Source organism: Parus major, chromosome 6 (genome assembly GCF_001522545.3).
Source record: "Parus major isolate Abel chromosome 6, Parus_major1.1, whole genome shotgun sequence".
Lineage (NCBI taxonomy): Eukaryota > Metazoa > Chordata > Aves > Passeriformes > Paridae > Parus > Parus major.
This window is the reverse complement of record NC_031775.1, coordinates 15,317,164-15,339,673: the sequence shown is the minus strand read 5'-3', so window position 1 is coordinate 15,339,673 and position 22,510 is coordinate 15,317,164. Positions and strand designations below refer to the sequence as shown.

Here is a 22,510-nt window from a genome sequence, read left to right as displayed (position 1 = left end):
GCCTGTTGTCAGTGAAAGCAGTTGTCCTGTGACGTCAGCTGTTTGCTTACTTACGTCCTGAATTAACAAAGTCCATTTGTCAAAGATAAGAACGCAAAAAGCTTAGAAACGGTGTTATCTGACAAGCACCTTCATGAGTTCAAGTCTAAAAACGCACAGGCCTGCTGAAATCCATAAGAACTGTACGTGGTACATGTGTCTCCATCAGAGCTCACGTGTCACAACACGAACAGTATAAACCCCACTCCAAATGTGTCCTCAAAGGCAGATGCCTTTTTTTAAAAAAGAAAAAAGGAGGAAAAAAAAAAAAAAGAAAAAGGGAATAAGCGAGAGGACACAGCTGTACCGCTCGGCGACCCCGACCGCGTGCGTGACACCGACTCGGTCCCGGGGCCGGGCCGGGCTGCGGGCGATGCTCGGGGCCCGCGGAGCGCTCGGACCCCCGCGCTGTGCCCGGCCCGAGCGGCGAGGCCCGAGCGGCCCGGCTCTACCCCGCGGCCCTGCCCGGCGCCTGGGGAGGCGGCGCTGCCCCCCGGCTCCCCCTGCCCCGGTACCTGCGGCGAAGTGCAGCGGGCTGGACTTCCTGCCCGCCGTGTCCCGGCTGTTCACGTTCTCGGGCCGCACCAGCCGCTTGACCCGCTCCACGTCTCCGTTCCTGCAGGCCTCGAACAGCTCCCGGGCCGGCTCGGCCGCCGCCGCGCCGCAGCCCGGCGCTTCGGCCAGAGCGGCCGCGCCGCCCGCGCACCTTCGGCCCGCCATGGCCGGGCAGGGCCGGGCCGGGCCCCGCGCAGCCCCCGCCGCCCCTCACGGCGCCGACCTCGTGCGCAGGCGCGTGCGGCGGGAGCCTCCCAGCGCCGGGCCGCGGTGCTGCGGCTCCATGGCGGGAGCTGGCCCGGCCAGCGGTGGGAGTGCCACAGCGCCTCAGCGCCGGACATGAGGGGACCCTGTCCGTAACCTGCCCCTGCTCCGTTATAAAGAATGATGAGTAGCAGGAAAAATACTGCAATAGCGCTTTGTGCCGGAAGAACAAATATGCTTTTTCTGCTTTCAGTAGTTAAATGTTGGGATTTTTCTGTTCGGGGACTCTTTTTTTCCCTTACAAAATGTGTAAGACTGCATTTTGGTGCCAATGGCTTCGTGATCCTTGCACAGTTCCTTACATAGCAAAATACTGTGACTCCGTAGAAACTGAGTGCTTGCATAATAACTGTGAAATGGAAATTATATGACATAAATGACATAGTTCTCTGTATTAATCTCGAAGAACAGCTATCCAAAAACCCCATTAGCTGACTTTGCCAAATCAAGTGTTGGAAGAAAAGGGAAAGTGTTGTTCCCCGCCACCTCTAGTAAGCCTCATCAGCTTGATGGGGAAGCCTGGGCCCAGATGGGACCAACTAGAAGAGGATTCAATTGGTAATTTTGAAATGTGTTTTTTTCACTCATACCATATTCAAACACTTACTTTGGAAAAGGTAGTTGAATGGGGTCAGTACCTTCCTGTTGCGAATGCAGAGATGAGTACCTCCAAACTCAATTCATCTTGCAGACTACTGTTATATTAGGAAATTAAATCACTTAAGTACAAGGAAAAAGATCTAGCACATTTGTACAGTCTAGTCACTTCCATTCTGTCAAACTCCCTGTCCCTGAAACAAGGCAGTTCCATCCATATTTTCTCTCCCTGGTCCATACTAATGCCTAAAGCGCAACCATGATTTTTTTGTGGGGGGAGACTACAAGCTGTACCAGGCTGTCACCAGGCTCTAGTGACAGATCAAGGTCTGATGCTTGTGGCCTGTTCATCTTAGTAATTTACACACAGGCACAGCAGCAGCGTGACAGAAGAATGCAGCCAGCATGGGGCAGAAACCACATTCTTTGACAAACATGATGCCTTGGACATGTGTGTTTTCTATAATCCCACTGGCTTCGCTCTGTCTCCATTTAAATTTCAAGCTGTGCTCAGCAGGCAGGGAATAGCCGGGCTATGGCCAGAGTCCCAAACTTACAGAATTCATCCACTGCTTTGCATGGGGCCATAATGTTCCCACATAAACTGTCATCAAATGTGACTCATAGGCCTGCAGCCCTCTCAGACCTTCCCAACTTCCCCAAAGCATGCATGATGAGAGCTTCCCTTCCTGCATGCAGGTGCCACAGACTGAAAACAAGACCTGCAATGCTGCTGTTTGTATCTTTTATTATCATCATTAGCATAGCTGGAAAAACTATACAAGCTTTTGAGTTCATAAACCTTCTCTGAGCCTGCAGCAGAAGTAGCAAATGCACTACCTTGACTGCCTTCATTTCAAAATTAAAGGGACTTTGTATCTAGAAATCTGTGGAAGTGCAAATACCTGTGTAAATACAAACACATCCTGCTCCTCAGGTCTTCTAAGTAATTTTAAATCCAGAAAAATATTTCACTGTTATGCTGGAACACAATTGTAAGGAGCATGGCCTGAAATAAACTAAATATTCTCTCCACATCACTATACACAAAAGGTACTATTATTCTAAATTACCAGTAGCCTGATTTCCTTTGCCATCATGTCTTTGTGATAGCTCGAATGTGAAACTACAGCAGGTCTATATGAATGGAAACAATTAAAAAAATATTATACTGTAAGAGCAGGATTCAATTAGCCTTGAATTCAAGGAGGAAAAGGCTCTCAGCACCTTTTAGGACTGGTATGTCCTAATAGCCTTCACAGTGACTTTTGAGATTCACCATACGTATACCCCCCTTTAAAATGTGATTTATGTTTATTCATTTTATGAGAAAATAATCTATAAAATACAATATTTTCCTCTTTCTTGTGTACAATAGCATGGTTAGAAAACCACAGCTGAAATATATGCCAAATCTCACCCAATACATGTGGCAGGGACTTTTCTGGAGGCAGCAGGGGGTTTGTAACCTGCCTGTTATTAACCCAGTCTGAGAGGCTCAGCCATGAACAGCTCAGAAACATTTCGCTCTTATTCCCTTTAGTGTAATTTGTGATATACCAATGGTCTCTACCTTTGATTTGTTTTTATTCTGGTGGCATAACCTCACAAAACAGAAACCTGAAGTATTCTGGAAGTGTGCTCAGTTTGTTTAGAAACATGCTTAGTTGTTCACTAGAGGGCAGGAAAGGAAAGGAGATAAAAAGGAAAGGGAAAAAAATAAAAAAAAATGAGGGGAAAAAAGAAAAAGATGAAAAATAGAAATAAATAGAGAAAGATATAGAAAAAGAAAAATAGAGACTGTTTGGTATAGAAAAACTAAAGCAGCCTTAAAAATAAATAATTTTCCTTTCTGCTTAGGAGATGAAGGCTTACTTATGGGGAGAGACATTGTTCATGCCAATCTACAAGGCAGTCCATCAGATTTAGGATTTTCAGCTGTCAGTCCTTCATGTTATGAGGATTTTCCACTTCTTACTATTTGGTCTCTGCAGTACTTTGCCTTGTTCTTGGACGAAAAGTAAAATGATAGAATAAGTAGAACATTCCAAGAGTTCAGATACGTAGCTTATTCCAAAAAGAGAATGATTTTAAATTTATACAATTTGAAGTATTTCCAGATGAGACTTGGGAAAAAGATCCCAAGCCAGGGATAATTAATGTGTACCTCAGGAAATAATAAAACATTCCTAGAAAGAAAAGGGTTTATTTTGGAGAGAAACAGAAGTGACCTGTCGTTTATTACTAAATTTTTATAGCTATAAATAGAAACTTTCTCAGTGCAAGCTTCTTTTTCTAAATGAAAAGATCAATTTAAGGAATACAGGCTCACTGCAAAATCAAAGCAGTACAGGCTGTACATCAGGGAGTATGTGTAATATTGGATCTTTAAAGAAACTTTCTCCCTTCTCCTTCTTATTTCTTTGTAGTTTTTTCAAGTACTTTGGCTATGTCTCTTAAACAAGCAGGAACAAATTCTTTTTCTCTGCCAGTTACCCATGTGTAGTTAGTGGTGTTTTTTATGTACCACCTTTATTTTACCAGCAGTTGGGGGTAAAGTATAATAATTATAAAATGTTGTTCTGGAATAATAAAAGGATAAAAGAAAAAAAAGAGAGACATGGAGATGGTGACATGTTGAGAGACTGAGCTTTTCAAAGAGAAGCAAACAAAGCCAAAATCTCCCTCAAGGAGATGAGAGTACACTGGGAGATGTTAACAAGCTGTAATGGTAGGCCATTTACATGTATGTAAAATACTGTATCTGTGTATGCAGCAACCAAGATAATTGTTCAGCAGCTTCCTGACCAGCTGTAGTGACAGCAGTTGGAGAAGATTCCTTTTAGTGGCAGGAAGAAGCTTGTGATCTAGATACCAGCAGCACAGATGAGTGCATGAGAGTTCATGGAAACTACACAGAATAAAAAAGCTTTCGGTCCAGGATGCCTGTGATTTGTTTAAAATTGTTCCAGTTTCTGTCAAAAACTGCTAGACAGAATCATGTCTAGAGGGCTTAAAGGGAGCTCTTGTTTGCTTCTCTGTAGTGCCTGGAATACTCTGGGATGACAGAGAGCTTTTTTAAAAGCGTAGGCTCCTTGCATGCAAAGCAGAATTACACAGGATGCCAGTATGGGGACATGGCAGAGGCCTGGGAAGTTGTTATTTTTTTATTGGGAAGAAACCACAAGCAGCAGAGGAGCAGTAGGGCCAAAGATCAGCATTCACCGGGGATGCCAGCAAAACAGATTCCTCTGTACCTCAAATAGGTAAAATAATATGAAAATGCTAAAAGCAATTAAAGGCAAACCAGAATATCTGTCCAGCTATGAAATTATTTTTTCTGAAACCAATCAAAAGAAAAAAATGATGGGCTAGTTAGGTTATAATCTGTGTAGAACTGACTGAGATAGTAATAGAGAAAGAGCAATTCTCTCGAAAAATCATCTTGAGGGAGAATATTTCAGAGAAGCAACCAACAAGTAACAGGAGAATCCCCATGCATTTAAACTGCAGTTCAAGCAACTTTTTATTAACAAATTTCAGTATTTGTTTTCTGTCCCAATTAAAAGCAAAAAAATAAAAAAGGCTTCGTGAAGGTTCAGACATCTTCACAATCTGTCCTAGGCATTTAACAAAAGTGTTCAGGTTTCTCAGTGTTTTACTTTTAATTACCCTCTGAAACACTGTTCCTCTTTCCAGTGATGCCATAAGAAGCCAATACTTTTAATTTGGATACCTAAATTGGTTGCCTATAGTATGTAAATATCATACAGAGCAGGCAGTGTGAAGGAAAGCAAAGAAGAAACTAAATACAGTGTTTTTTAAGAAAGTAGTAGTGTACCACTCCAAATAGTTGCACGTAGACTTTCAAGTTGTTATTTCAGGACAGATCTTTGAGAGGCAATTTCTCAACAATTCAAATGATGGCTTCTTTGAACAGCTAGTTCCATAGTCCAGGGGAAAAATAGGAAAATGAACAGGCTATTATTGATTTCAGCCTAAGAAAAAGTTACTTAGTTTAAAAAGTTTTTATAGTTTCACCATGAAGTAATAATTGTCAAATCCAGTGAATTTCAGTATTTCTAATGGAAGGCTTCTGCTGAAAAGTAGTCCATGGCAGTGATCCAGAGAGGAATTGTGGTGAGAAGAAGGAATGTCATTACAGTGGTATTAAAATCAGACATGAAACCATTAAAATCCTAAGACTTACTGTGAAGAATATATTTATGCAATATATATTTAACTGAGTGACAGAAAGTAGGAACTATGTTTAAATGCTTGTTAGAGTCACACTCTAATGGTCAGAAATTCTCAGTAAAAATCTATAAAAGTAAATACAATTTTTTCTTTTTAAAAGGAAGATTGTGAGAAGTGAGCACAGTTATGTATATGTCCTACTAAGCATAAGTTTTCATGGTGCTAAAACATCATTACAACTAGAAACTTCTCCTTTGGGAGGATTTTTCCCACACCTTAAAATTAATTGTAACCAGCAATGTCTCAAGAAAAGTAGAGCACATCTTGTGATGGATATTCTTTGAGGAAAAAAAGTGCTCCATTAAGACAATTCTTATGCTCCTGCAAGCAAGGTTTAAAATCTTCTTCCAAAAATATTTTTAACAGAAGAACCTCATAATACTCAGATATTTGCCAGGTAAAGATATTTGCCTTCCTCCTAAATGCAGAGCAGACAGACACACTGCAAATAAGTGGCTAATCCTCACTTAAGAGATATCTATTTCATTAATTTGTCCCTTTATCGGACCTCTGAGATCAAAAAAAGGAACAGAACTTCTGGTTACACCTTAACTTTATTGAAGACTTGAGTCTAACAAGTTAGAAAACATTGAGTAGTCAAAGTTCTAAAATACCTGTGCACTTTAACAGTGTTGAAAGCAAATTAAACTGCAAAAATAAATTAAATGCCCTTAACGTGGCAATATTTTAAGACTCTGTTACATAGGTATTTTTTTTTTTGGTATGTATTACCTGACTAAATATTTGCAAGAAAAAGAATCTTGTGCCAGTTTCACTGATGCTTTATAAAAGGCTTACTGAATTTTATACTGGAATTTATTAAAACATTTTAAAAGTAAAATGTCTTTGGCGTTATTCTCTCTCTCGCTCTCTCTCTCAAACACACACACACACACACACACACACACACACACACACACACACAAAACCCATTAGTAAAGCAATTTTAAAATAGAATAGCAAATTTGTTGTCTTTTTTTATTGTCAATATTATACATTTAAAGGATGGGAGAATATTAGCAAATTAAGTATTATTGGTTTCCATCACAGGTCAGGGACATAAATTCGTGTCAACATACCATTCTTTTATGTGTATGCACAGCCTTTCTCTGGATTTTGGGTTTTTTTACCAAGAGAGGGAAAATTTTAAGCCCTTCTAGTTTTTTCTAGGATTATATATGTGATATACTTTTTTTATTCACTAATTATCATAACCAATTGAGATTTCTTCTATATAGTTTATATGAAGCCTTATAGCAGTAATTTATGTCTTTATTTGTCCATGGAAGATAATTTTTCTATTCAGTCCAGAAAAATACTCATTTTCCTCTTTTATCAAACATGCCTTGATTGTTGAAATGTTGCCTTATGGTCACTCTCAAGACCATGGGTAAACATTGATGTAATCTGACTGCTTAAAAATAGTAAATGGTGCTAAATTTCACCTGGGAATGTGATTATTTAGCATGGCACTGTGTAATTGGCCAGTACAACTGATGCCTAATACCTGATAAATTCCTCTCTAAATGGCAATACTGTTTAGGTATAGGGTAATGCTGTGTAATGAGGATTTTAGCTATCTGGGAAATACATTAAAAAGTTTTCCTTTTTGTATTTTAGAGGTTACTGAATACGTTTCTTTATAATTAAGAAATAGGTAATTTTTACTTTACATAATTACATAAATGCTAGCTATTGCTGCTAAGGTGAAGTTACACAAGATGTCATTTCAACAGCAAGGTTACTTGGGGTTAGAACTAAATATATCCCATGTTCTATCTCCCTGGAATCATTCCAGGAGCAGGAATGGTCATCCTTCTGTCTCCTCTTTTCAATTCTTTGCCTCATCTGACCAGGCCCTTTGGTCTTCAAGGTGAGAAATACTTAACTGAGTCTTCTACTCACTTCCCCAGAAAATGCCCAGTGGGGGCCTGTTTTGCTTCCAGATCTGCATCATGACTTGAACAACTTCAAGACTGGAAACAGAACAGCTGAATGGAAGGTTAGACTGGTGTGGAGAAGTGGGCATGATGAAGATCTTAAAACCTTACAGACATTTGAAATGCTATCACTGCACACAGTGTATGTACACACAAGTAAAGATACTGTAGGCATTTAACACTGAAATAGCTTTTCCACATTAGGTTACTAACTGGTTTTCTTCACAAATATTTTCATTAATGATCCTTCCTTTGCTATCTGGACAGCTCACAGAGCAGAGCTACTGCTGTCTTCCTCAATACTGTCCTTGCATGGAAATTATTCAGTGGTGACCAGAATAGCCTTTGCAATTTAGATGACAAGGCCCAGATGTTCTTGTGGCCCTCTTTGCTTGTAAACAGAAGTCCTCTGCAACAGATAAACACTGGATACAAGTTGGCTTAATTTGTATTTGATCCAAGATAAATTGTTTTCCTGGAAAAAAATAAATGGAATGCATGCTAGTTACTAGGGAACTTAAATTGTAGGCAAACAAATTATCACTTGAGTCAGTTGGACACAACCAACAAAGTCAGCCGTGCATTCAGAAGGGGGCAGAGCAGTGTAGAACTGATGACAGCATATGCACAAATGGCTCAGGGGTTTTCTTCTCCATTCAGGCACTTTACACTGTAACAGTATTTAATAATGCTATTAGGAATATCAGTTTCCCTTTTTATAGCTACATCAAGTGATCCAAAAGCAGTCTGTGCTGTAGCAAAGGTCTGAGAGGCCACAGTGCAGATCAGAAAAACTGATACATGCTTGTGTTCATTTTATCCAAGACAGAGCAATCACAGGAAAGAGAAATCAGGAGGTATTAGGAATCCTCCAATTTGGCCAAAAGAGCTTTTAGCAAAACAAACTTGGAATAAAATAAAATTGTACTTTTTCTGGGCATCTTACTGGGCATCTACTCAGGTAACAGGAGTTCTGGGAAGTTGGATTTACCTTATAGAGAGAATGAAGTAGAAACTGTCTTTTCCATCTAACGGCACAGCAACACCATCTTCTGGGGAAGAACTGGTCTGCTTATAGCAGAGATCTCACAGAGTCCTGTAGGTGTAGCCCACCTTGGCTAAGAGCTGAAGTAGTTATTCTTTTCTCCACACGTGCCCTAGCTCTGTCTAGAAAAATATTGAAATATTTGGAGTAGAGATGTTGACTTACATACAGAGACCTTCTCATGGGAAGTTCAATAACATGCCTTAATGCTTTGCTAATTAAGCTGGTCAGCTGCCAGTCCCTTTAGGATAGGAGAAGAATCCGAAGGCTTTGCCTCTGCACTGGCAGAAGAGTGGGAGAGAAAGAAATAAATCTACTATAGATTCCCTTAGCTAACATTCCTCAGTACTGTGTTATTTATTTCTGGACATATTTATGATGTACTTTGATGCTGAGCTCTTAACATTCTTAAAAGGAATATTTAATTAGTCTCTGAAGAGCAGAAGCGGAAATCAGAAGATATTATGCTTCAGTATAGTTAGAAATTAAACAAGTATTCATGCTGCTTACATTGTTCAAAAAAGCTATGGGAAACCATAGTGGTTAAATCTAAATTATTCATTAATGGCCACGCTGAGACCACTCTCTAAAGCAACATCCTTGTCCAGCAGATGCTGACTTGGAAGCTTGGGTTAAGGCACGCTATGAGCTGGTGTCTTACACTGCACAGGGCCACTAAGGCTGCAGGCTGCAAGGAACTTGTGAGGCAGCAGGATGGATGGAGGATGAGCAGGGAGTACCACACTGCTGTGTGAATGCTTGCAAAGCTGCGTTTATACAGCTATCTTGTTTTTTTATTGAGGTAATAACCCAGTTGGGAAAGTAGAAGAGTTCTTTGTATGTGTGGTAAGAGCTAATTCAAGAATGAAAAAGGAGTGAAGTAAAAGCAGATGCTCTGCAAAGTGATATTAGAACCACCTAAATAGTTCTGTTGGCAGAATGGAGTAGTCATAGCCTTGCTATTATTATTAGTCTGATCAGAAACCATAAAATCCAAGCTATGCTCCTACAAAGGCCAAGCTCTCAGAATTACTCAAGACAGAGATCTGTATGTATGGACAGAAGTCAGCTTGGCTGAACACTGAAACTCCTCCTTCAGGAAGGCAGCCTGAGGAACCAGATTTAACCTTTAGCTACTGACTTACTTTGGAAATACACTTTTTCTTGACAAAGAAACAAAGAATCCAAGATTGTGTGTTTGTATTCTGAAATTGCCTGGTTATTGCTTCTTTTTAATTTCTAAGTTACACGTTACACTTTGTCCAGACACTTTAGACTGAAGATTTATTGGTAGTTTGTTTTGTGGTTTGTTTTTTTTTTTTTTCAGGCAAACTGCCAATGTCCTCTTTTAAACCCCTGCTTCTGCTCTAGCTGTTCCCAGCACAAATGTGAAAGCATAGGTGACATTACACTCTTTGGACAGGGGTTCCAAATTCAAACTGTGACAAGGCTTAATATAACCCCTCTGTGTCTATATTGGGAGGAATTGTGCAAAGCAGCTGGGTACGTGGTTACTGAGAGTAATGGCAAAGTCTGATGTTCTTTTTAATTCTGATGCCAAGCACTGTGATAAATCTTAAAACATGGTGCCATTTAGAAACCCTACCTTCTGTCCATTGTTTAGGAAAAAGAAGTTGAATGAAGAGAAACCACCATAAACATAATGTGAATTATGTGTCAAAAAGTTTCAAACCAAAAATTTAAAATCAGTAAAAGACCTTGATTTTTTTAGGCCAAAACAGTGCTTTTGCTATGCTAAAAACTGCATTAGAAATATGGCTAACAAATTAAATTGTAATTCTGCACACAGGGTATTTTTTACCCTGTTCTTTCGCAAAACAGGGCAGCACTTAAAATTAACAAATGGAACTATTTACATAAATGTTAACCAAGAATCCCAAACAATAAAAAAAAACTCCATATAAAAAAAGTCTAAGAATTTTTTTAATTTTGGGAGGTGGGGAGGGAAATATTTTCACCAGTGACTGACAATTACCTGCACTTTGTGGCTACTTAATAAGAAAAATTACATTCCTTCTCTTTTAGGAAAAAGTAAAAAAAGCCCCAAACAGTAACAACCTTTCTGGGGACTTGTCACAGAGAAAGATCTTCCATAGTTTCTTAGTACCTTGATTGATGTTCACTTTACATTCTGTCTTTCAATTCAGGGATCTCTAAACAACTTCCTAACTAGCAAGTTTTCTGTCAGCTATTGGAAGGTTTTAAGTTATCAAGTGATTAAGAGGGAAAAATATGAAAAAGATAATGGAATTTTTTTTTCTGTTTGCAGCTTCGTTTGGACCAGTTCTGTTGTGCTGTGCACAAAAACAGCTTGACATGGGCATGGACAGTCCAGGCTAAATTTGGAAGGAATTCAAAGCAGGGCCAAAGTGACCTGCAGGGATTTATTTGAATGTTCTTTTACTTTTACTGCTATGTACCTTTTATTATCTTATGCCAGTCCTCCAAGTTTATCTATGTGAAACTAACACTCTCCTATTTTTAAGTTGCTTCTGAATATGGTGTAGAACCTTTCCTTTAATATATATGTTAATAGCTGTGCATTTGTGCTACCAAATCAGCACGTGTTTGCAGCAGATCCACTGACATGCTAACCATGTTCTTGCACCTGGTGTTTTAGCATATGGTAAGACTAATTCACTGATTCTGTGAGGCACCACTTTGGAGCTCACAGGCTGCTCACCTTGGAAGCTGCCTCTCAGCTGCAACTGAGAACAAGACTGTTCTTAGTAATTTTTCAGACAAGGGAGTTCATTTCAGCTCATGCTCTGTCTTCAGCAAACCCCTGACCTGACCCTGAATCTTTTAGCAAGGCTCACTGAATCAATTCTTGACTGTCTTCTGTTAGCTACAAGTGAGAGGAGGCAAGGATGAATCTGATCCCTTCCCCTTGTATCCTCTGGGCAAGAATGGCACATGGAGTCCCTATTATATTCCCTCCAGTAACCTGCCTTGCCTCAGTCCAGGGATGAATTTTCCACTGTGGAGAGTTCGTTGCGCAGACATGTGAGCCCAGCCCTAAGACTGGCTCACAGAGCTGTTAGACACCCGTGACTAGCACAGCTCCTCTAACTGCAGGGACAAAAAAAGAGGTGGGAGGAGAACTGGGATGTCAGGAAAACGTGCTTCTTAAAATGTCACGTGTCATTTTAGCTGTCACCTTTTCTGAAATTTTGTGCTGCATCACTTGAGGCACAAGGCGAAGGAAACAGAGCAATGGAAGGGCAGTGGCCAGCATCTCCTCTGAATTAAAGGCCCTGTGCTTAGCACTGCTCAAGGACATGAAAAGATTTTGTTTGTTTTTTAAATAACACCCAAGATTGAATTTCCATCAGATAATGATGTTTAGATAAACTCAAATGTGTCTATAAAACACTTATCTGCAGTGAAAATACAGAATTTATGAAGACTTAAAATTTCTCTTCAAATTTAGACAGTGTATCTAAATTATTTTTGCTTGGTTCTTTCTTGGCACATGTTACATTTAAATTATGACACTTGTGATAGAAGAAAAGGACCAACATGAACTGGCAGTGCTCCCTTCTGGGTCCTCTATGAAGAAAATGCATGACCCCATAAAAATAGGACTCTGTCATAGCATCTCTTCAGATACAGAAGAAAGCCTCTAGATACAGAGCCTCTATCCCATTTTTTTCCCTAGCCTGATATCCATTTTTTTCCACCATGATTTCCTCCTGCTCTCTGCCTCCTACTACAAGTTAAACCAAATTTAGTAGGCAATTCCAGACATTCCTATTCAAAACTGTCCCCTGGCAGGAAATCAGTGCCCTGTTTTTCAGATTAAAAAAGAGCAAGCAAATGAAACAATTTCTCCGGATGTGTGCTTGTATCTCTCTCACCCACTCCAAATCCATGCATATGCTTTTTGCATCAACCATTCTATCATCAGCCCTCTGAGCCAGGCTACCAAAAGCAAATTTAAGGTGGTTGAGTAATCAGTTATCTGCAAGAGTGAAGTCTCAGTGGGTAATTGGACTCATCTACTCAGAAGACTTAGAAAACAAGAAAACTGGATTTAGATTTGATATTTCAACAAAGGAGGCACAATACATTTTAGCAGTAGTTAAAATACTGTGTGACATAGCAGCAGCTCAAAGAGTTCTATGGTACTTTGGCAACTAGTTGCTGGAGTGTATATAGTCTGGTTTATCTGTAAGTCATGCTTCCTTCAGGCTATAAAGTCTTGCTCTGATTCAGATCTTTAGCCATCTAACTCTTTTGATAAGGCATGGAAACATTTTCATTCCACTGTTAAACTCACTCTGATATGAATCTGCAGGGAAAGTAGGTTTGCTCAGCTGGTCTGCTGAACCACCCCTTCTTCCATAAACAGACAATACAGACAGATGAAATAAATGTTAGGCAACACTTCATGAAATTGTAAGTTTTTTATGGCTTTTCTTTTCAGCATTACCACAGATTTGGGTTGGTTTTTGCCATTTGATCTGATTATAGTAAACTGATATTGAAGTACAGAAACCCACGGATTCAAAGGAACCCCATGCTCTGTTAAGTTTCTGCAAACTATTGTTGCTGTGGGGATGATGCACAGTGAAAGTATAATTGTCCCTAAACTCGGAACACATCCCACTGAATGTGTTTCTAAGCATCATCTTGCCCCATCAAGAAAAGCCTGGTAGGAGTTTCAAGTGGGAGTTCTCACCCTTGTTATTAGTTGCATTGTAAGGGTTACACACCAAGTGTGGTAACATTGTTCAGGGAAAGATCTTCAGCAGTATCATTAGTCTTTCAAATTCATATGGATAAAGAAAGGAAATGATCCTGAGAACAGAGGACCTCAAAGACCCACGAAAGCAAGAGACTATATATATATCTCTATTGACTTAGCTGAGAAGGTATCATTAGAAATGTCAGCCAGAGAATCGTGGCAGAGACTTTTTATATTTATGTGGTAGATGTTATTCATACTTCACACCAGTCTGATATGCTTACACTGGAGTAGGTCTCATGCAGTTTCATTAGGAACAGCTGTTTTTTATCAACTTTGCATCCAATAGTTTATTTATACAGTTTAAACAAAATAGAGATTAATGTCTTATTTTGATAAAAATGGTAGAAAGAACATTTTGCTAACTTTGGCAAACTGAAACCATAAATGTCTGAGTCCAGGAAGCTCCCTGTCTTGGACAGAATGACTTTTTCTTGCAAGAAGGATTAATTTACCTTCATTTTTGTATATGGCTATCATAAAAAAAACAGGGCACAAGCATAAGCTTGGAATAAAAAGCTATAGTATGCTATCAACTATATTATGTATTTTTAAAGTTCCATATGCTGTTTGAAAACACAAAGGACAAAATAAGTACTAAATCACTTGCAAAGGGATGGAAGAAGTAGGGTATACTAGAAGAGACATTAAATGCTACTGACTCTAAGGCTGATCTAAACCATTTGATTTTAGAACAAGATCAGTGACAGAAAGCATAGCTCATCTCCTGTGCACAGCATCTAGAAAGATGATTTGACAACAGTCAAGGATATGTTTAGACTTGTGAAGCTTTAGGATGTAGTATGTGAATCAGCATTCTTGGTTTTTGGATGAACAGATAATGAATCATCACTTCTCTTCCTCTATCTGTACTTACTTTATGTGTTACATAAAAGGGCCAGGTATACCATTTTCTGGTATTATACCTGCAGGGCATGCATATCCTGATTTTGATTTGAAACTAGCAGCCCTGATAATAGGATGTAATTTCTAAAACAGAGACATTCCATTGACCAACACCCCATCCTGCTTTCAACATTGTTGTGCTATGACTAGCAGAGAAGTTTCTCCTTAAATACCTTCTTCATGGGATATTCAAACACAGACTGTATAAATTATGAATATGGCTATTATCTTGAGAAGCCAAATATGTAATATATGACAGCAGCGATAAAATGAATGCATAATTTCTATGCTGTTTTATACAGAAATAGAGTTTATTATTTTCATGCTTACTGTCTTTATTACTGCCCTTAGAAAAAAAGCTACCAAGGGAGCAACTTTTTCTTCCCTTGGGGTACAGAGAAATATCAAAAGTCAGTAATTTAAATGGGATGGAAAAAGATTTATTGTGTAAATATTTTACTTCCCTCCATTCCCTCACTTGCTCCCAAAGGACAGAAACACAACTTCCTCTCCCATAATAGCTAGTTGATATGGCCAAGCCCTGGCTTGCTGACAACCAGCTCCTGTCCTATGAATAGGCTGAAAACCATTTTGACTGGACTCCATCTCTCTGAGAGTCTCCTGTTACAGCTATGCATCTTTGCATGCAGAAATATACTGCATGGAAATATATGGGTATATAAAATATGATCAAGTACTTCATGATGGGTTTTCCCTTACCTAGGAGTAGGACATGAATGCCATGCCACCAATTCCATGTGTTATTTTGTGTCCCATCTCATTCTCTGCAAAGGGGTCCTTGGTAGAACTCTTTACTGAAGGCAAAGAGAAAGGTTGGCTTTGTTTAATTTTGTTTTTTAATGTTATGTTTCCAAGAAGCACATTGTTGGACATTTATTCCTTTAAAATTAGAGCTTTTTTAAAAAGAAAAAATTCTAACTACATCTGGGTTAAGAGAAGTTTTTTACTTTCACCTAGTCTGGGAATAAAAACAAAATTCCTTTTTCCCCCCAACACACTCAGTGATTTCTCCTCAGATGAAAGCCCTCAACTCCTCATACCCTGAAAGTGTACATTATGACTAGGAAATGCGTGTCAGCATCACCAAGGTGAGATCCATGCCTTTGCAGCAGAGTGAAGGGTAGATGAAGTTAGGGCATGAGCTTTGTTTCACTCAATGGACTAAGTCCATCCAGTTGCCTGGTTAACACAAAGTGGTTAAAAAGAGCTAGGTGGGAAGGATGTGTGGGGGTTAGGTTTGCATTTGAGCACTAGGTTTGCACTAAAAGCAGTGGAAGGTCACCAGCATGGTTAGTGGCCTGGAATGTGCTGCAGAAGGTGAGACTGAGGGAGCTGACTTTGCTTAACTTGCAAGAGAAAAGCTAAATTAGAGTGGGTCAGAGTGCAGCTTCCCACTACTAAGAGGAAATTGAGAGAAGATTGAGCCAGACTTTCCCTTGAGAAGTCCAGCAAAAGGAAAAGAGGCAGCAGTCACATGTTGCAGAAAAGGAATTCCAGAGAGATAAATAGAAAAAAAAAATAATGGAGTTGTTTGCACTGGCAGAGGTTGTCTAGAGAGGTTGTGTCCTTGAAGGTGTTAAAAGCTCAGCTGGATGAGCAACCTGAGCAGCCAGATCTAACTTTGCTATTCCTATTTTGCTATTCAAAGCTATTCCTGCTTTAAGGAGGAGACTGGATTATGTGACCTCTAAAGGCCTCTTGCAATCTCCACTATTCTGTAACTGCAATTCTCCAGAGAAGCATGCAAGATTATTCTCACTGATTAAAACCATTTTAAATCTTGCAAAACTTTCTGTAAGCATTATTACATATATGGAGCAAGCACATTTTGACAATAAACCATCTGTGTTCTGGGAAGCAGCATCTAAGAATAACCCAAAGAAACCTATTTATTGCAAATATATTATTTAGGCCACAAATCTTTCTACACTCAGGACCATAACTACTTCCCCTTCCATTGCAGGATGAAAGATGTTACAGCACTTGGATTGAAGAGCTTCATTCTTTTCAGCAAATCTAAAAATGAAGTGAATGTCTGCATGAAATTTGATCCCTGTGAAACTGGGGAAATATACATTCATATACATATGTATGCTGCACCCAAAGAGGGATAACTAGGTCAGATGCTGGGAAACTCAAATTTTTTGTCTGAAGTGGTTAGAAATTAAACTAAATCTGAAAGAGAAAAGATTCATTCATTCATCTCTTAGATGTATGCCATAGGGGAGCTTTTTCCCCACACAGAAAATCCAAGAAAAACTTGGCACAGAATTTCACTGTACAGATTTCCAAGCCCCATTCTTCCCTTGTGATACACAAGACAAAAAGGACCTTGTAAGAGAACCTAAAACAGAGAAATGGATCATGTCTCTTGGGTGGCAGAACAAGAAAAGGAGTGTTACTCAGACCCTTCAAGGGCTTCTGAACACTCTCTGTGAACATCTTGCAGCTGTTAGTTGGGCCACTGTCAGATATAGCAATGCTTGTTCAGGATGAAGGTTTTATTCAACATAAATTTGATGGGAATGATAATCATATTGAATAATCATGTGGCTCCTGCAAGTCTGTAGGGAATTGTGCACATGTGGATAAAAAAATCACATTTTTCCTTGAGAGATTGCAAAGAACGAGAGTACTGCCCACATAGCTGATGGAAGTGTCTGCTCAACTAACATTTGCTTCTTCACACAACATTAAGTATAAACCAAATTGCACAAAGCAGCATTTCACTTACTGTTTTCTTTGGAAAAGACTATTCATTAGCAGAGGTAATTCCTTCACCTGGGCCTAGGAAATAAAAGAGAGAATAAATACTGATTAACTACACACAGCAACCTGATTTATATTTATAAAATGTTTGGCCACAGATTATCGTGGTTCAACTGTCTAAGGTGTGTGGTTTAAAATAAAACCCACAAAAAATGGAGAAAAATAATGTTGTAATATTGAAATACTGCATTTATTTCAGATATCTAGGAGAGCCTTTGCATTCTCAAAAGTGAGTCTGGTCTAACTTTATAGCCAGATTTATACTCATGTATAAAATATATGTATGTGTTTTGTTTTTTGCACTCTTGTAAAACACTTCATGGAAAGTTCCAGTTATTCCAAGAATGAATACCTACATTTATGCTCTTCCTTCTTTCATTTTTCTATCCTTTTTTACTCTACATTGCAGCAATTTATAAATAATGGGGCATTGTCTTTATTTCATCTTACTACATACTGGCAAAGCAATTATGTAATTGCTAAAAGATTGCATTTTGCATAAAATAAGTTTAAGGAATTTTGCTCATAATATCCTGAATTTAATACAGTCACGCAACACTAAACATTTGACCAGCCAGAGATATGTTTTCTTGCTTTTTCTTTGTCACAATTTTCAGAAAGCAATGCACTTCTCTGCCACTATGCATTTTCAAAGTGATGACTCGTCTACAATTGATTAATTTATCATTAATCACCCTTAACAATATTAGATATTTTAAGTCAATTACTAGCTACTAATTCAGTCCAAAGCTTCCAGTTTCAAGGGATTTAAATGTCTTTGAATTTAACCTTAGAGAGTTCCAAGAGTTGTAAGGACTTGCACTATTGACTGAAATAGAATGAGACCTAGAACCCCTATGAATGTCCAAAGAATTAGACCAATGTCCTGTTTCTGTAAGAAAACATAAACCCCATCCATCTTTGCATGTGTGTTGGGCTGCATGTTGCTTGCCCTGCTCCCTAGGGGATGGTTGTGGCAGTACTGCAGTGAGGGCAGTGCAATGTTGTTTTTCTACGCTTTCTCTGATTTGCCATAAACAAATGATTAGAGTTTAGAGGTATCTCAGTGCGGGCTTCCCAATGGCTTTTGCATGTTGGATTTGGTTGGAACCACCCTCCACCCCAACCATGAGAAATGGGCTAATAAAAATTATAAAAAAAATTATTTCTTCTTTGTATGGATTGTGCCAGTGCTGAAGAAGTTCCTAAAACAATAACAGAGTTTCCCAGGACTAGTTTCCTTGGTATATATTTGCAACCATTAGTAATTTGCAAAGTTCACCAGAGGGCTCTGAGAAGCAAGCAAAGACTTAAGCAAGTTAAGACTTAATAAAACTTCTGCTCACTGTATTTCATCAGATAAACCATTAAAAGTCATTTTAAATTTTCAAAGGCTTACAGGCTCAATTGACTTGCTATGTACCTGAAAAATCACTATTTGCCTCATGGTCACATTCATGGAAAAGTGTAATCCAACTTCATAGATAATACACATTTACAAAGATTAGTCTTAGTAGAAGAGAACAAATATTGTACAGAAGAGCTCAAGTCAAGGAAAACAAAAGGCTGCTGTAAACCCTGTGTGATGTAACTGTCCCTGTGTATTACCACAGATGTTCTTTAAAGTCATTAAAGCTCTGTCTCGTTTGTAGGTGGTGTGTGATGCTGCAGAACGAAATACCTGCCAGCCAAAATAAAGTGGACATAGTCTATTTTCTAATGACACCAGGATAGTGCCACTGGCCTAGCAATTGGTTTTAGTTTCAAGCCCAAAACCAAATCAAAATCATCCCTGCCCAATTGCATACTGTAATAGCATTAAGCTACCATTGCTCTCCCACCCAGTAAACAGTGAAGATTTCTCAAGAGATGCATTACTATGCAAGTGAAATGGAGATAACGTTTTTTCCCTCTGAACTTTTTTACCTATAAATATGGCCATGACTTTACTTTGCTCTGAGGAAATATTTGCTTATCTTTGCTTCAAAAGGCTTTAATTAAATGCCAATGGCTCCTCTACTCTTTCTATATCCTGCACTGCAATGTATTTCTTTTCTTCCCTCCTGAAGTTGTGGGGGAGGATAGCAAAGAAGCAGAGCGACCTGAAAGTAATAAAGTCAGTGTAAACCACAAAATCCTTGCTTAATTACTCAGTTTCAGAACAGAGGCTGAAAAAAAGCAGTTCTTTCATTCTCATAAAATGACAAGAGCCAGCAAACAGATGAGCCAGAGCAGTCCATTGCAGTGTGATAGCTGACAGGAAGGAACAATCACTCATTATCTGTTCCCAGAACTGCTGATTGAAAGGTCTTGGTTAGTTCAGGTGAGGTGAAGAATGGCAAGACCGGGAGGACTGTCTGCATATAAAAGCATCCACTCTGGAGCTAATACCATATATTTGTCTTTCAACAGAACAGCGTGAACCCAAGTGCCTGTTTGTCACTGAGCAGCCTCAATGAGCTCCTTGAAAGTGACCCTGTGCCTTACATTGCATCTGGACCATCCAGGCCGCAAACTTTTTTAAAAAACATACGTTTAAGGTTTAGTGAAACTATGGTATCTATAATAAAACTGTTTTCTATAGCTAACTTGTTGCAATTAACTTACTACATCTAACATGCCACTTTTTCAGGAAAAGACAAAGAACTAGACTGGGTGATCAATTTATGTTTCCTTCTTACAGAAGCAGTTGGAGGTACAGCTCCCTATGATGAGGCTTGATTTTATAATCAGATGTGCTTTTTCCAGTAATACATTTCTGCCATTGTGCACCTACAAATGTCAGAAAAGCTGATATGCCACAAAGTGCTGTCAAATGCACAGTAAGACTAATATTTTTTTCTTCTGGTGCTCCCATTTTAGCAGGTATGTTTGAAAGGTAAGATAGACAGACAGATCTACATTTTAAGATGCCAAACGAAAGTATCTGGAAACTTGAGTCCTCTATAAAAAGCACAGCTAGGGAACCATCACTGACAGGACAAACTGGTATGCTAACTCAAATAACCCTGTCAGTTTGCCTCAGTGCAGGGATGCCTCCCTCGATGAGGAAAGAGTTATCCTGGCTCTGCAAAATCCTCTCTGCTTGTATTGGCAACCAGGAACTGGGACACCAGTCCACGGCCATGAAATACGTGCTCCAGATTACCAATTAGGCACAAAGTTATTGTATCCACTCTGTATTTACTGACTTGGGCAATGATCTGCCCGTGAAAGGCTCTGGATCTCACTACTGGTTGGTTTTTTTTTTTTGCTAAACATATCACTTTAAATAAACTTCCAAGATGTTTTCCAAGTTGGGAAAAACAGGTATTTTACACAGCAGGAGCAAAATATTTTATAGCACCCAACAGTGCAATAAGCTACTGCATAGCAACAGAAATATGTGTAGGAAAGCCTTGAGGCAGCTCCTGTTTTACAGGCTTCAAGCAGCTCTTATTTAGTGCCAGCAGACAGTGTGATAGAGCAGCCCCAGCTGCTGCACGTGATCCCTGATAACACAGCAGCCCAGCTAAGCAGTGTGTGGGGGAAGCTGCAGGGACAAAGATTCAAGTAGCACAGGCTCATAAAACTCCAGAGTTATTTACTAATATTTTGTCATGGGTAAGTAGAAGAGGTTTGGTTAATGCCAGCCATGTATCCAGTCTTCCCTTATACCCACAGGTATGTTTGGCCAGGCTTAGGTTTGGCCTTGCAGGTAGGTGGCTGGGTCTGAAAGTCTTTGTGGCTCCTCCAAAAGAAAGATAAACTTGTGACTAGTAAGGCTACTAGGAAGGCTTCCAATACACAGATGCTGTTTTCTATCACTTTCTGTAGACAAACAATGAGAAAATATCTGCCTTTGAGAGGGAACCAGCAGTCACCAAAAGATAAGAGAAGGGAAAAGAGAGGAAGAGCAATGGGAGCAGCAGGGATGCAACTTGAGAAGCAGAAGACTAGGGAAGGTTGTCCTGAGTAACTGGCTCTGGGGAACAGAGCAGGACTTTCCAAAGCCTTGTCTGCATTGCCAGTTACTGCTTCAGGGTTCATCTGGGTGACACTTAATGTCATGTATTGTCACGGAAGGCAGAATTTCAGCCACCAAAGGGCAGAAATAAGAAATTGAAGTGTTACTGTCTTGTGAATATTCTCATTATATGTACAGAGGCAGATACTGATCCATGTGCCGTTCATCCATCACCAGGAGCCTCTAGCCTTTCCTTTCTGTTTGTTCCCCCTGCTTATATGTAGCTTGAATCCAAGATGGAAGCGCCTTTGTCATCATCTGCTATGCTCACACCCTATCTTCTAATAAATTCTCACACATAAGCAGCATAAGAGCTTTTAATTTTCTTTGCTCACAAATCAAGAACAGAAAAATCCTTTACTGTTTGTTCATCACTCTAAGCCCCTTTGCTTCATGTAGAACACAGGTCTTCCTGCTGTGCATTTGTATGTGGTCTCTCATACCAGTAAAAGCTGTGAACTCAGAAAATCACAGTTCACAGACTGCTTATCACATCTTGTAGGCTGACTGCAAGTCATCTACCCACCCCTGGGAAAGAGCAGCTGAGCAGCAAGAAGGTGGCAGTGGAACTGTTGATCCACAGAAGACACAGAGAGGAAGTAGCCAGGACATGGTCTTTGAAGAGCAGTAACTCAGGGATGGATCTTTTCTAGTAGGATTGCTCACAGCCTGCAGAGGACAGCACGCTGTCACCTGTGGGCTGTCTACAGCCTCTGCTAGGGCTTTTCTGTCACGGGGCCTCTGGGAAGAGGGACACCAACAGTGCCACAGTGCTGCTATGGCTAATGCTGTGGGGCTGCCTTCCACTAGTTTTTGTCCCTTCCCTCTGGAAAAAGGCAGTAGATAAAATGTGAGACCTAAAGCAGGGCCTGTCATCCTCAGACAGTGCACTGATTACAAGGTGTGGGAGGTGAAAAGCTATCAGCACCATCCACATTAAAAGTTAAAAAGTAAATCACATTAAGTAAAGCACATCCACATTAAAAGTACTTTTTCACTGAGGACAAAGGCAGTTTTATTCCAGAGTGATGGATTTCTGGCCCTGGGAGCATTACCTTACACAGGGTTCCAGCTCCTTTCCAACGAGGCAGCGAAGGCTATAATTTAACATTTAACCACCGGGCAAGGTCCTTTAGCAGCGCCCTGAAGCAGCCCCGCTCCGGCATGCGGAACACCTCCAGCACGCGAAAAGCCCATGCAGCGAATCCCTGTTTGCTCCCTGGCTGCTGGAGAAGCCGCGTGCTGGAGCGAGCCCTCCTCGGAACCCTGCGTGCCCGCAGCTGCCGCTGCCCTTCCCGAAGGACGAGCGAGCAGGGGCAGCTCCGGCCGCCGGGGGTGTG

The 22,510-nt window shown here is 39.9% G+C and overlaps 1 protein-coding gene and 1 long non-coding RNA gene across 5 annotated transcripts in view; both read right to left on the bottom strand.

Annotated features, from left to right (window-relative positions):
* TNKS2 (tankyrase 2) overlaps positions 1-759 on the bottom strand; it is a 28,933-nt gene extending 28,174 nt beyond the window's left edge. The window contains exon 1 of the mRNA XM_015633426.3: positions 555-759. Coding sequence (XP_015488912.1) covers positions 555-759 — 205 coding nt within the window. The remainder of the gene's footprint in view (positions 1-554) is intronic.
* Positions 760-6,635: 5,876 nt separating this feature from the next.
* Positions 6,636-22,510, bottom strand: part of LOC107207110 — a 45,483-nt gene continuing 29,608 nt past the window's right edge. For 3 of the 4 annotated variants that reach the window (XR_004498126.1, XR_004498129.1, XR_001522616.2), the window contains exons 6-8: positions 17,130-17,182; positions 15,095-15,189; positions 6,636-8,127 (exon numbers count right to left, since the gene is read on the bottom strand). This is a non-coding gene — a long non-coding RNA (uncharacterized LOC107207110). The remainder of the gene's footprint in view (positions 8,128-15,094; positions 15,190-17,129; positions 17,183-22,510) is intronic. The other variant, XR_004498127.1, reaches the window with a different exon arrangement.